This window comes from Tachysurus fulvidraco, chromosome 8, assembly GCF_022655615.1.
Source record: "Tachysurus fulvidraco isolate hzauxx_2018 chromosome 8, HZAU_PFXX_2.0, whole genome shotgun sequence".
NCBI classification, from domain to species: domain Eukaryota; kingdom Metazoa; phylum Chordata; class Actinopteri; order Siluriformes; family Bagridae; genus Tachysurus; species Tachysurus fulvidraco.
The window spans coordinates 18,716,158-18,731,535 of record NC_062525.1 but is presented as its reverse complement, the minus strand read 5'-3'; the positions used below and the strand labels follow the sequence as shown (position 1 = coordinate 18,731,535).

At 38.8% G+C, this 15,378-nt stretch overlaps 2 protein-coding genes across 2 annotated transcripts; one reads left to right on the top strand and one right to left on the bottom strand.

Annotated features, from left to right (window-relative positions):
- The first annotated feature begins 1,675 nt into the window (after positions 1–1,675).
- zgc:112285 (uncharacterized protein LOC561476 homolog) lies at positions 1,676–4,355 on the top strand. The gene is made up of 6 exons (XM_027140660.2): positions 1,676–2,184; positions 2,309–2,418; positions 2,512–2,606; positions 3,051–3,331; positions 3,484–3,647; positions 4,034–4,355. The coding sequence occupies exons 1-6, from the start codon at positions 2,067–2,069 to the stop codon at positions 4,211–4,213; spliced, it is 948 nt and encodes a 315-aa protein (XP_026996461.1). The 5' UTR covers positions 1,676–2,066; the 3' UTR covers positions 4,214–4,355.
- Positions 4,356–5,514: 1,159 nt separating this feature from the next.
- timm23a (translocase of inner mitochondrial membrane 23 homolog a (yeast)) lies at positions 5,515–9,976 on the bottom strand. Its single transcript, XM_027140359.2, has 8 exons — positions 9,598–9,976; positions 8,685–8,743; positions 8,415–8,508; positions 8,243–8,327; positions 6,605–6,663; positions 6,391–6,501; positions 5,813–6,259; positions 5,515–5,752 (listed from the first exon to the last, which is right to left on the bottom strand). The coding sequence occupies exons 1-7, from the start codon at positions 9,686–9,688 to the stop codon at positions 6,147–6,149; spliced, it is 612 nt and encodes a 203-aa protein (XP_026996160.2). The 5' UTR covers positions 9,689–9,976; the 3' UTR covers positions 5,515–5,752; positions 5,813–6,146.
- Between the last annotated feature and the right edge of the window lie 5,402 nt (positions 9,977–15,378).

The following is a 15,378-nucleotide window of genomic DNA, read 5'->3' as shown; positions in this document are numbered from 1 at the left end:
TGTTTTCCAAACTTCACACTAAGCTTAAAAGATAAGACCTTTGTGACCGTCGCCCTGCCTGTGCAACGACATGATTAGAGGATGACAAGATCAGTGGAAGACGCCACACAGACACATAATTATGAACCCTGGGTCCAGCATCTACAGAACTGCTTTACAAGTAAACTAACTCACTCTGTTCAGACTTAGGTCGGGACCGACTGATTTAACACTTGCAAGTGTATTGAATAAATATATTTGATATTCCACAGGACTCTGCTGCGTTCTTCTCTGCAACTTAGGAAAGAGTTCACTTGAACTATTATTTCTGATTAATAGAATAGAATTTCCTCCACAGGATCGAAACATAATCCTCGGATGAACCATATGATTCTACATCAAGGTTTCTCGATCTCTTTAAAGCATGTATCTTCTTTCAGGAAAAATCCAGATCTCTTATGATTGCAGTATAATCGAACCATTCAAACGTTTATCACATTCAACAACAACTCCAACCAATTATGTATGTAATGTTGAATGATTCAGATATCTTTTCCATAGATTTTTTTTTTTAATGAAATTAGTTTCATAAGCATCATGGTGGTAGTTTTTGCAGATTTGCAGAACAAATCTTGCAGGTTTTCCCATTAACACATGGTTTTCCCACCTCCCTAAAGCATGCAGGTGGGTTGATTAAGTGTGTAAATGTGTATGCCTAGTGCTCTATAACAGACTTGTGTCCCATCTGGGGTGAATTCTCTCATTTTGTCTGCATTGCTGTCATTGAAAGTCAGTAGACCCACCTCGACCATGATAAAGTGATTTTTGGAGCGTATTTTGGAACACACTAGTGTGACTAATTAGAATTATTTGACAAATGAATTTAACTGCGCAATCAATTAGGCTAACTACATATACCGACTTTAACAATAGCAGTTAATTATAATTATTACTATCAATTACACTGTTAAAGAATTATTATTAATTAATATTTACATACCTCCGGTGTATTTACACGACAGGCACCTAGGACTACCATTACTGTTATTTTTCTATTTATCAAATAATTATTAGTTTTATTTTTTACTTAATTTTAACCCGAATTACATTTTCTATTACGCCATCTGCTGGTAAAACACACGAGGTGCAGCCTGACATTAAATCTACAGTAAGGCTCGGACAGCACTATGAATGCCACGTCATCAGCTCACAACCCCATGATCCTCAAGGAACATTTACATTTACCTCATTTGTCTGTCAGTTTCTACAAAAAGTCACACACAGTTGAAACATAATGCAAGTGAGCAATTCAGGATTAAGGGTCTTGTTCAAGGACCCGACAATCGCTGCTTGATTTTACCATGATTTAAACTCAACAGTAGCTCAGTGCTTTAACCACTGATCTTAGCACCTATCATCAAATTCTTTTAAGCAAACACACACACACACACACACACACACACACACACACACAAAACCTCTTAACTTACTATCCCTTAACTAACTTCGTATCCCTTACACAAATCTCACACAAACATCAAATAAGATGACCAATATACTGTATTTTCACCAACATTTCGTATCACTGGTCATCATCTGGATGTCAGCATTATTGCACTCATTTGAATTCAGAGTGTTATTTCCCAAATGGTTTGAAACTTGACCGTTGTAACAACATATATTGTCCTTTTCTCTAAACTATGTACAAAGACTAAGCATGTGAGCTTATAGGTTCCTGATTCAGCTTTAAGCTTAAATCATCATGTGTTCACTTGGAAGTCACCAGATTTTTGGAGCGAGTGTTAAGGTTTGACTGGCAGGAGGAGGCACAGAGTATTCTGGGTATTTTGTTTTGCCCTGGAGAGAGAGATTGTTTATTAAAAGTGCTGATGGAACTCTCATGCTGCTCAGGGTCAGGAGGCTACAAAAGCCCCCTCTGTCTCACCAGAACAATCCAGTGTTGAGGTATATTGTAGTCTTTTTGTCCAGGTACAGAGGGCTGGAGCCAGCACAATGTGCACCCTTTGACCTTGGTATGATATAAATGCTAGTTCTCCAGAGCTACGGCACTGTTTATTTAACTGTCGATGATGGCACAAAGGAGCTTTTTGCTACATCTTGTGGTTCTGGTTTTGCTGGGTCTTACGCTGGAGACAGAAGCCTTCAACCCCAGCCGTCTCCAACAGCACAAAATCCTCCACCTGGGTGAGCTGTGCAGCTATCAGTGCTTTACATTAAGTTATATAGTTTACCACTTTAAAGTAATACAGAGAGTGGTTCTCAGGCTCTAAATGCAGTTTGGTTAATGATGTTTTGTTCTGTTTTATAGACTGGCCCAAAGATTGTGGCCTAGCTCACTTCAAACCACACACCACAGAACGCATTGTATCAGGCAATGAGGCCAATCCTCACTCATGGCCATGGCAGGTCTCACTGCAGGTGAGTTTTTAGATTTCTAAAATTCATTAAAAACATCTGATTTAAATGATACTGGAATGTTGGACTTCTACAATCTGTCACACTATACTGTAGGTTCGTCCCAGAGGCAGCAAATACTACGTCCATGTGTGCGGTGGAACCCTGATCCACAAAAACTGGGTGCTCACTGCAGCCCACTGCTTCCAGAAGTAAGGATTAAAGCCAGATTAATTCTATTTAGTCAATTAACATGTTCTAATTTCTCCAGTTTTGAGGCAGTGGTGGCTCAACTGGTTAAGGCTCTGGGTTGTTGATTGGAGGATCAGGGGTTCAAGGCCCAACACAGCCAAGCTGCCACTGCTGGGCCCTTGAGCAAGGTCCTCAACCCTCCCTGCTCCAGGGGTGCTGTATCATAACTGCCCCTGCACTCTGACCCCAACCTGCTCAGTTGGGGTATGTGAAGAAAAGGATTCCACTGTGCTGTAATGTATATGTGGCGATAATAAAGGCTTCTATGCCCCCCGTTCTTCTTCTTCTTCTTCTTCTTCTTCTAATAGGTGAAATGAGTATATTAATAAGTCAACCAGTGATGATCGTGATTAGCCACGACTGACATGACATGATCAGTTCTTTCTCTCTATCACATTGCATAGGGGTAAAGCTGAAGATGCAGGTAACTGGCGTATTGTTTTGGGGAAGCACCGGCTGAAGAAATCCGAAGCAGCCGAGCGTATTTTCCCTGTGAAGAGAATCTACAGACATGAGAATTTTCGTTACCCTCTGCACAGTGAACTGGACTACGACATAGCTTTGGTTAAAGCAGGCACAGACATTCTACCCAGTAACTTTATCCGCTACGCCTGCCTGCCGCGCAAGCAGACCAACTTAAAACCTGGCCATTACTGCTGGGTGACCGGTTGGGGGGACACACGAGGTACCTTACCTCTCGTTTACTAATATACAACTAGAATATTACTCCTTAGGAAGGAAAAGGTGGAAGATCAAGTATTCAACAGAGGCCATAAATGCTTACGACGGTGGATGTGCTGTTAATTTGGGGCTGTGTGTATTTTTTGTCTATCTCAGGTGGGAAAGATAACGTGTCACTGGCCGAGTCATTGAACCAAGCCCGTCTGCCTGTCATCGACCACAAAACATGCCGGCAGAAGAAGTTTTGGGGAGATCGTGTGAGGGAGTCCATGATCTGTGCTGGATTCAGAGACACAGAGGGACCTCCTGCTGCCTGCCAGGTAAAGTTTATTAAACAATATCTATTGAATAATTATTTCTAAAATATAAAGACTTAAAAAAAAAACTTTTTGGGTACATTTTAGCTCTATCTCAAATATGCACTACAAACTGTCACATGTACTATAGACTGGAGTACTTGTGATGGACCGAATTATTTTAGAAAGTAAGGACCTGACCTGCATAAACACAGTTACCATGTTTCAACATCTTTAAACTTTATTTTATGTTAAACAGAACTATAATTGTATAAAATTCCTGTACAATGGGGCTTATAAGAAAAGATTTCTGAAAGTTTATATGGAAAATTACTATTACTAAAAGTGTTTCGAGCTTAAATCTTAATTGTAAACAGAAAATTAAACCTGAAAATGATTTTTCCATCCAGGGAGATTCCGGTGGTCCTCTAATGTGTCAGGTGGGTGAGGATCGTTGGGAAGTGCGTGGCATAGTAAGCTTCGGCCCCATCGGCTGCACGGTGGAAAATAAGCCCAGCGTCTTTACTCGCACTCTTGTTTACATCCCCTGGATTGAGGCTACTCGCATCAGGGACTTCTTTTTCCACTGATCTCCCTGCCATCGGTGACCACCAGGTCCAACTCTAAGGGGTTTACAGCTGTCGACTGTCTATAATACCTGGCAGTGCATTAATTTAAGAGCTTACCTTACTTCCTTTATGGGCTTGTTGGCTGCCATCTTCTGCTCTTTTTAAACACATAAAACTTAAAATGAATAAAATAACATTCATGTCTGTGTCTATTCACATTAAAAAATAAATTCAATTTGCTCTAAAAAGCCTGCAGGGATTGTTATTAATGTAATTTGGGATTTTCACAGCCTGTGAAATTTATTTTTTGTTCTCAGTGTTCCCCAAAGATGATATAAGAAATATCACAACACATAGTATACTTCTTAGTTTGCTTGGAAAAATAAGAACACAGAAAAATCCGTTTTTTTTGGGGTTTTTTTAAATAGTGCCAGGTCTCACTGCTCTCAGACTAAATATATATTTTAGGCTTACTTTCTGGTTAAAAAAAATGCCAACAAAAACTGTATCGTGCGACTACGGTCTGATCAAATAAGGTTTTGTGTTTAGGAACACTAGAGAAAAACAAGAAAAGGTTATTCTAAATAGAAGCTACAACTTTACACCAGACATTCTGGTTTTCCCCTGAAACAGCCAGTGTACAAATAATCAGTAACGGCTTCATTTAGAGTTTATTCGTTCATTTCTACCGCTTATCCAAACTACCTCGGGTCACGGGGAGCCTGTGCCTATCTCAGGCGTCATCAGGCATCGAGGCAGGATACACCCTGGACGGAGTGCCAACCCATCGCAGGGCACACACACACACTCTCATTCACTCACAATTTTCCAGAGATGCCAATCAACCTACCATGCATGTCTTTTGAAACCGGAGTACCCGGAGGAAACCCCCGAGGCACGGGGAGAACATGCAAACTCCACACACACACACAAGGCATAGGCGGGATTCGAACCCCCAACCCTGGAGGTGTGAGGTGAACGTGCTAACCACTAAGCCACCGTGCCCCCCCCTCTAGAGTTTATATAAACAGCAATTCATTTGTCTTCTGTTACTGCTCTAAAATCCTGATCCCGGACTCTCTGTGAATCCAGAGCACATTCTAGGACGTGAAAATACACACCGGGTGGGACGACATTTTACGGAGCGTAATTTACCTACGTTGTAAATACATTTGTGCTATTACAATATTAACAAAGTGAAATATCTAGCACCACACCTACTCACGGTATCACATCTGATAAGCACATGTATAATATAATAAAAGAGGCCTTGTTATTAAAGCTTATTTGAGATGAATAGCTCATGCTAGCACAAACAGCAGTCATTTTTAAATTTTGTATTTAATATTTGGAAGGTTATTACATTACACTGAATAGGAATATTCTACACTGTTACAAAGAGAACGGCTGAGATGTGATCACAAAAGAGAAATTCAGAGCACAGGCTAGACTTCAGTAACCGTAGCTAGAGAACTTCTCTCCTGATATTGGCTATACCATGACCCAAGCGGCATGTTGAAATCTGTCAAATGGGTAAAAACGTTTAGAGTTACAATGCGTATATATATATATATATATATATATATATATATATATATATATATATATATATATATATATATATATATATATATATATATACTGTATATTCATGGTCTTAACCTTGGAACAAGAAATTAATCGTGATGGTGCTTCAGTCAGCCCAGAGATGACCTGCAGTACAAAACAGTCTAATATGATGATAAATATATAAGTATTTCAAAAAATGCGACTTCATTTTCCTGATTTTTGATGATATATCTCAGAAAATATTTTGTACGCCTTTCAGTGAAGCCCATAATAAATATGGTGGTCCGAGAATCTCAGACATTTGGCCATTCTGTTGCACACTATTGTGGAACATGGAACATGGGCTTTAAATAAAAATGTCCACGGTTTGGTCTCAAGGTCCTCTTCAATAATGTATAGGAGTCGTGCCTTTAAGGTGATCCCAGTTGTTGTAGAGGGCATATAATCCTGACATGGCTAATCCGACAAGACCTCCTCTGGCAACTCCTTTTAGTCCACCTGACACAGACAGACACAAATTAGAAATACCAGAACAACTAAAATTGCTAAATATTTACATGAAAAGAATCACTCACTCTTTATGTTTGTGTTTTTTCTATGGATGATTGATTTTTTTACGTTTCACTCACTTGTGGATTTAAACATCATCCCTGTTAACGTCCCAGCAGCTACTGTGTTAATGTCGTCTTCTGCTCCTCTGGCCTTTTCTATAGCCACACCAAATGCACTGTACAGCAGAGCTGTGGAGAGACCGGGTGATTTTAGTAAATGTACCTTACCCTAAGTGCTTGTGAATGCAATCTATAGGACTCTCATTATAATGCATCGCTTCACATGTCTTACCTATTGATCCTAATGTGTTAGCCCATGATGCTCCCTGTCGTGTGACCATGTTTATTATTCTGAAATATAACACACAGAGTTAATGAAGAATGTGAGTACATTAGAAAGCTTTTCCATTTTATTATTATTAATAATAATAATGCTCCTTAAACAAAAAATCCAACTTCCACACCTGCATGTCTCGTCCAGACACAGGATACAGTGATACATCCAGATACGAGTGCTTTGACATACGTATTTTTTGAGATACGAGCTGTGATTCGACCAAATTTTTTGCCTTGAGATACGAGCAAATTTTTGAGATACGAGCATCCGATCCGCCGCCGTCGAAACAAAGATCCAGAACAACCACGTGTGCTCTGTTTCCCCTGCCTCAACTTCCCGCGTCTCACTCGGTTAAAGCCGCCTCACCACCGCACACGACAGACGACAGCCGATAAACCGGAAGTCATTCATTTCCTATGGAGAGTCACAAAGGCGCCGACCATCTGCAGATCCGTAATTGTTGGATCCGTTTTGAGCGTTGGATCCGTTAAAAAATTTGAACTTGTGCGACTGCACCGTATCCGATATGCCGACAGGTTTTTATTAAAACGACCGGCAGATATTAGTGAGGAAAGAGTGACAAAAAAGGCAAAAACTAGTGAAGCGAAAAGCGATGAAGAAAATTAAGCAGTTCAGTTAAGTTAGGAGAATTTCAATTAAGTTCGTTAATTTTAGTGAAGTTTAGTTAAGTTCCATTTAAGTGTAAAGTAGCATTAAGAGTGTACAGTTAGCGAGTAAGTGAACGAAAGTGAAGGTGTAATTCCTCCTAACTCCTCCGCCTGTTTACTCCTCCCTCAACCTCCGTACGCATCTTCCGTAAAGTAAAACCAGTTAATTTTTTTAACATTCTCTTTTATTACTATATGTTTTTATACACTATTTGTCATTTATAAATACAGGTACTGTACATTTTTCATATTCAAAACACAAACAAAACAACTGGAGTGGAATTTTGCGAGCTGGAACGGATTAATGGGATTTCGATTCTTTTAAACGGGGAAAATTGCTTTGAGATATGAGCAAATTGAGATACGAGCAAGGTCACGGAACAAATTAAACTTGTATCCCAAGGTATTACTAATTAATTACTAATTAATTAATTATTACTATTATTAATCTGAACAATTTGTTTCAAAAATAATTTGCATGTATTGTCCAAACTATAGAAACAAAGATCATAAAAAGCACAATCATTTATGCCTCAAATAACCGTGTGCAATATAGATGTACATTTAAATGAAGTCACCTTGTTAATACAGTAATGATTAAAATTAGTATTAGTCCCTTTATATTATATCGATACATTGACGATTTTATTAACAATGTGTTTTACTTCATTAATTGCTCTCTTCAGATGCACTTGTGTTCTTTTTCATTCAAATAATTTGGCGAAAAGAAAAAGGTGATATACAAGCAAGTTTATTATGTAGTTTATATTTTTTTTCCTTTCACTAAAACCACCTCAGCTACACAATTTATGAGTTTGAAAACTCAAATTAATCAGTGGACAATAGGGACTGGGAAGATTAAGGTTATGAGCCTATTTCAGCATTACATCATTCGATATGTGCACGGTCAAGATTCCACACTTACTGAACATTTCTGGGTTTTGACCATGCCATATCTCTGGTCTCCTTCACGCCCAGACGAAGCCCGTTCAGTGCTCCGAAAGCGGTCCCTAAAAGACATTAGACACAATCCTTCAAATACCAGAGTTCCTGCAGGTGAACATCGAAGACCCGGGCCAGACAAAAGTGCATCTCACCAGTTATGCAGGATGCTCCAATGGTGAAGAAAGCTAGTTCAAAACGCCCACGTGTTTTGCTTGCTCCAGTTGGCAATATAAATTCTTCTGTGTCCTAAAGAGAGACGAGGCAGATAGAAAACCCAGGTTTTACTACGTATGTCAGTGTTTTGCAGGCTTATTAATATAAATCGAAAATAATTTGTCTCAAAAACATCACATTTAACATTCACATTTAAAATAAATTAATTAAATAAAAAAAACATGCAGAAAATGACTGAATGCACAAACCTGCACAAGGTAGCGAGGGTCAACATTGAGGTAGGGTGAGATGGGGTTCATTCCACTCACTGGGTATGAAAAGAACAGCATGAAACACGCACAAAAATCTCCACTTTACCATGTGTCCATGTGTTAAGAGTTTTAAATGTCACCAAAGTGACGTGATCATCTTTAATGACGTGATCAACAGGCTATGGACACCAGTGAATTATGGGATTTCATAAAAAACACTCCACATTCTCCACCATGCTTCTAGCAGGGCTCTCAAGTTTTGAAGACAGGCAAGCATGACATCTCCAAATCTCCTTTTATTTGTGTGTGTGTGTGTGTGTGTGTGTGTGTGTGTGTGTGTGTGTGTGAGAGAGAGAGAGAGAGAGATTATGACTGGTGTTGTTTATTGTAAGTGTTTGTTGCCTTTTTGGACTCCTTTATCATTTGTAATGTTGCTTCCATTTAAAACAGTTCGGCTCAAGTCCAGATATTTTTAGGGTCATAATTGAGGACAATGTCCCGTCCAGAGACAAGCTGTGTCGTGATGAGGTTTTGTTCAAACCGACCATCGGAAATATCCTCTCTAATAAATGTTTTTTAGTTGGTTGTTGCGTTAAATCTTACCCAGATAGTGCTATTTTCTGATTGGCTATTGTGTAGCCTCTTTTTTTTTGATTGGCTGATAAGTGTCAGGCTCGACTAAGAGACAGCGGTGCGGACTGATACATTTTGGGTGCTGCGGCTTATTAAATAAATATATGATAAATAGCCAGAAAGACCCAAATGCGTGACTGTCACTCTCAATGCGTGACACTTGACAGCCCTGCTTTTAGACAGGAGGAAAAACGTGAAGGCTGAAAGTTTGACTAGCTAACAAAACAATCGCATGGTGTCAGTTTAAGCAGGTGAAAATAAACAAGGTTTTACTCACGTGGGACTCCAGAAAACTCAGAACCTCCTCCACCAAACATGCCACCAAATCCTCCTTTATAAGCACCAGATGCTGGAGCACTGTTATCCATGATCCCCACAATGACAGACTAAATCTATCTAACCTGAAGAGGTGACACTGATGCTAACGTAGCTACAGCTAAAGCTATGTGAGTAAATTAGTCAGACTCCTTTACTAGGGGCGGTGACACTACCTTTAATACACTGTATAGCCCGAGCCAATAACTCTTCTTGTTAATCACAACGCAGGGTATTTGATTATGTATTTAAAAAAAGAGTTCTTCTTGATCGCCGGTTATATGGAACATCATGTCTGACCTCCACCACGCTGTGCTGCCGGAAAACGGTATGGAAGGGCATCGCACTGCCGTAAATGAACCCGTGATACGGGTTAGACGCTCTAGAATTCAGGTGGAGACTGTTCTAAAAATCCAATGAGTCAGTTGCATCATTTAGTCTTAGTATCAAATCGAATGTATCATCTTGAAAATGTAGCGTTCGCCTTTTTTAAATTTATTTATTTATTTTTTGCTGCATTACTGAATTACTATCACTTTACGACACTTCACGACAGTTCGTGCATGAGGTTGTCCCCTTCAAACACAGTTGAGTGTAAAACATGAGTGTAACACAAATACGTCCATTGTTTGGGATACTTTTGATAACTTTCAAGCATTTATAAAAAACAGAATGTATTAAATATGTTCTGAACCTGACTTTGCTTTTCTGGCCTTTTTTTCTTTCATTGTTTATGCAAATATCCAGATATTAAAGTTTTAAATAGCTGAAAATATGTATAATATATTATATAATCATCATCATCATCATCATCATCATCATCATCACCCACATCATCATCACCTCCACCACCACCACCACTACCATCATCATCATCATCATCATCATCATCATCACCATCATCATCACTATCATCACATCATCACCACAACCACCATCATCATCATTATTATCATCATCATCATCTCTTGAGCCTTGATTGGGCTTTAAACACTAGATGGCAGTCAAGAGCTGACTTAAAACATTTGCATTCAAATTGCTTAACGTCAGGAGAAAAACAATTACATTCCAATAACGAAAAGTGCATAAATGTGTAATAAATATAAATAATAATAATAATACAGTTTGAAAAAAAAAAAAAAAACAACAACAGTGCTTGTATACGGACCGGTATATATTGTTCCACACATTCGAGTGTTTTCCCAGTGCTAAAACACCAACACTCAGATAGTGCTGTTAATCAGCTGAATATTGTGATTAGGTGTGTTGGAAGCAGCAAGACTCAAAAACTCAAATATACAAGACAGAAGGTTCTCCAGGACCAAACCTCTGCTGTAGACTAATCGTGTTGATCTCCGGTAATCTCTAGAAGCTGCATAGCTTTGTGGGAGAAATGTCTGTTTGACTTCAGTCTTTATCAGTCACAATGGCTGTTTAAGCTCTGCTCCTTCTTTCTGATTCTTTTCCACAACTTAAGGTGGAGCAATAACATTTGCCATTGTTGTTATTCTGTGAGCTCAGACTTTCTGGCATCCACACTAAATTATCCAGGGCTTTCTGTGGGAGCAGAAATGGCTCAGTGTTCCCCAACAAAAAGGCCATTGAGAGCCAGTGGAAGGCCTCCCATGGGCACCCACACTGTCGAACATACTAAATCGCTGCAGTGGAGTTGGAGAAACGGCTCCCTGTGGAAAATGGCTGCTGTGGGGAACAAGTTTGATGTCGTTGCACGTGATTCTCAGACGATATTTATTTTTCACCTTAAGTGTTTTTTTCTTCACCAGGTTTTTTTTTTCCTCCTTTAAGTTTTATCATTTTTTTCTTATTTTACTTGCAGATATTCTTCTTTTATATTTACTTTCAGATTAAGCTTTTAAATTTACTTTATGGGCAAACCAAGGCACAACAAAGTATGTTTGATGAATTCAAATGGACACACACACACACACACACACACACACACACACACACACACACACACACACACACACACACACACACACACTCACTCACTCACTCACTCACTCACTCACACACACACACACACACACACACACACACACACACACACACACACACACACACACACACACACACACACACACACACCAATAGTACCCCAAAGGGACAGGGTTACCATGGTGACATGAAAGCTGTGCAATGCCTCTGTACTTCAAACTGCTTTAGACAAGATGAGAGGAAAAGGCAAAGCAGCTTTCTACAAAGCTTATCTGGAATCTTTAAGAACTACACATCTTAAAAAATTCTGTAATAAATGCTTAATTATGTAATGTCTGGGTGAGATAAAATGCAAATAGTTTTTTTTTGTTTGTTTTCTATTTTAAATGCCCATACAACTGTATAACTTCTTGTTGTCATTATTCCTGATGACAGCCTTGACTAAAATTTGTTCTGTACACGTAATTGGTCAAAGTCATACAATGTACATTTACGTTAAGTTTTCAGTTATATTTCTGTTGAAATGTCACTCAAAAGTGTCTGAAAATCTTTGGTTTAGTTTCAAAAAATATTTATTTTTTTACCATGAGGCATTGATTACAGATGTCTGTCTATCTATCTATCTATCTATCTATCTATCTATCTATCTATCTATCTATCTATCTATCTATCTATCTATCTATCTATCTATCCATCTATCTATCTATCTATCTATCTATCTATCTATCTATCTATCTATCTATCTGACTATTCAAAAAAATAAAGGAAATTAGATCTTGTCCTTGATCCATCACTTGCTTTGTGTGCGTCCTGAGCTCCTCTAGACTATTGGATGCTGACTGCAGTCGTTCCTTCCCACCAGGTTTGGACAGTGTCCAGGACTGAGGAACCAGCGTAGGGGTCCAGACTGGAGCCAGACTGCTTATTCCCCCACCTAAGGGTGGGCAGGAAGAGCAGCAAGATGAGGAGAGGAAGAGGAGTGGACAAGTATACAGAGGGGAATGGGACACAGACCAGCATGCAACGCCACCCTGCTGCTCCAACCCATCTCCTTTCATGTGTTTACAGCTGCATGTTTATCTCACACTTGTTTATCTCATTCTATTCAAGTTTCATGACGAGTGGAAACTTCAGAATTCAGTCATGTGTCAGTTCAGGCATTATATTATCTTTTATTCTCTGAGTGTTTCCCTTTATATAACGAGCTTATAAACTATTTCGGGGACCATTCAGACATAAGTGCATTACAGGACCTCATATGGGGTAAAACAAATTTCCAGACACACTTTAGTCTACAAGATACATTTATTTAATCAAAATAACTCAAATATTAGAATTCTAGACACATCAGATAAATATGTAAGACACCTTTATTTAATCGTGCCATTAGCAATTATTTATCGTTCCTAAATTTTCCTGAACCAAATCCAATTTTGTTGGATCAAATATCCCGTATCATTTCATTGTTCGTTTTTTTTTAATACATACTTTCCTATTTGTATTGAAATTTCAGTTACATGCAAGTTAATGATATTTATATATTTATATTTGTCTTGATATTTAAGCTCAAAATAGCTAAAAAAAAAAAAAAAACAGCTATACAACATTTTAATAGTAGTTGATATCGAGACCTCCAGAATCATAAAAAATATTGGACTTTTTGGAAATAGATTACAAACCCCTGGGACAACTCGGCTCTCGCTAGAAGAACCATGGCTTTATATACGGTATACATGTAACTAAAGTGTGTATTCAGCAGTTTGCTGATTGATGCACTTGATTCTCAGATCTTGAGACTCCAACTCTCCAAGACAATGTGAGTAAACAGTGATGGTTTCCTGTCTTACATAAAACTGAAAATATTTGGGAGAAGTGTGTGTGTGTTTTTGTGGAAAGAGATATCTCATACAATAGAGAGGAAGTGTTCCTCGAAGCATGAGAGCACACCGCACCCACTTCACATCCTCTTGCTAGACATGTCGTCTTTGTGTTCATTGTTTCAAACCATTGTTTTTTTTTTTCCTTTCCAACCATGGTTTCATTAATCCACGAATCTCACACACACTGACACACACAGTGGATCGATAAAACCATAAATATTTTGAAATTGGAAATATTAAATCGAAGTACATACATGTAAATATATACGTCTAAATATATGGCATGTGGATATCAAGCACGAAGAAATAAGAGAAATTTAAACAGAGTTCCTGTTAGGCTCATGTGAAGGGAGGAGATGGGATGATGTCCTCGGCCATGTCAGATCGTTAGACAAGAAAGGAAAGAAGGAAGAGGAAGGAGGTAAGGAAACAGCTTCTATTTTTATTCAGTGTTGGGTCAGAGGCTCCTGAGCATGTTTGTAGGAAGGTCACATGCTTACATTAAAGGGGAAAGTGTAAGTGTGTGTGTGTGTGTGTGTGTGTGTGTGTGTGTGTGTGTGTGTGTGTGTGTGTGTGTGTGTGTGTGTGTGTGTGTGTGACTGTCTTTCCACCCAAACCGTCAGCTTGGCCCATTATCCGCTCATTAAACTAGCCACCTGTGTTGTGCATCATTATTTGTGTGTTTGTGTGACTTGGACATGGTGAGCTGAAAGGTCTCATACAGAGCTGATGAATTCAAGGGATAGGAGGAGGCGTTATACACTGAACAAGGGAAGACGAAACTGGGCTTTTAATTATAGCTTACAGAGATGGAAAAAGAGGAAGAAAAGACAAGATAGAATGGTCTTCTTATACGGCAGCTAGCAATTTGGGTGAGAGAGGACTCATTTGCCACACAATGCTTAGCCAATAGTTGTTGTTTTTTTCTGTAGGACTTAATAAATCAATTTTGTTTGTTTGTTTTGTGTAGCCGTCATTTCTTTCTGATGACGGTTCTGCAGTATGTTCGTTTAGCCCTCAAAGCAAGAACACATATCTATTCATCTTATTATGGAAATCGAGTTTCCATAGAATAAACTTCTTAACCTGTGGACTTACCCGAGCTAGGAAAAAAAATCAAGGAACCATTTTAAATAGTTCTCCATTTGAACTGAACATGCTAGATCGATGTTAGCTGTGAAATCATCTCCCCCTCAATAGTTTAGTCATGTATTTAAAGCCAAAGTTCAGAGAGATTGTGGATTTGTTGAAAGAGACTAGGATATGCTAAGGACAGAATAAAGCCGTTTTCTCCATTTCCTTCATGCGTCTTCATTACAAAAAGTAATTGAAATAATAATAATGTTAATGGAAGTGTACAAGCCAGCTGAACATACGAGGAAAACAGCAGATGGTGGGTGTGGTACTGGCTATATCATATACTGTATAATACATGCTGATGTCATTCTGGTTTCCTGGCTATGTGAAATTATTTTATTCCCAAATCTCCTTCTTCAAAACTTGGAAGCAGTTAGATTCACATCTGTACTCCAGTAAGACACTGACTGTGGTGAGCAGTTGGTTCTACATCTCTTTAGTGTGGGACTAAAACAGCTACCGAGCACACAGCAAGGATGGAAAAACACAAACAAATGATAAGTGGTAATAAATAAGGTCGAAGGCAGCCGATTTGTAAATTGTGAGTGGTTTAATTTTTTTATTTATTTATTTATTGCAAAGCTTAACGCTCAGTGCTCTTAACGCTCAGTCCAAACTTTTACTGTCTACAATATGCCGTGGTGTAAGATATTTTGCAGCTGCAGATCCACCCATGGGACAGCCGAAACAGTTCAAACTGCCATCAGCTACATTCTCGGCCTGCTGTAACCCTAGCTAAGATTAGTATGTGTGTCGGCACATAAAAG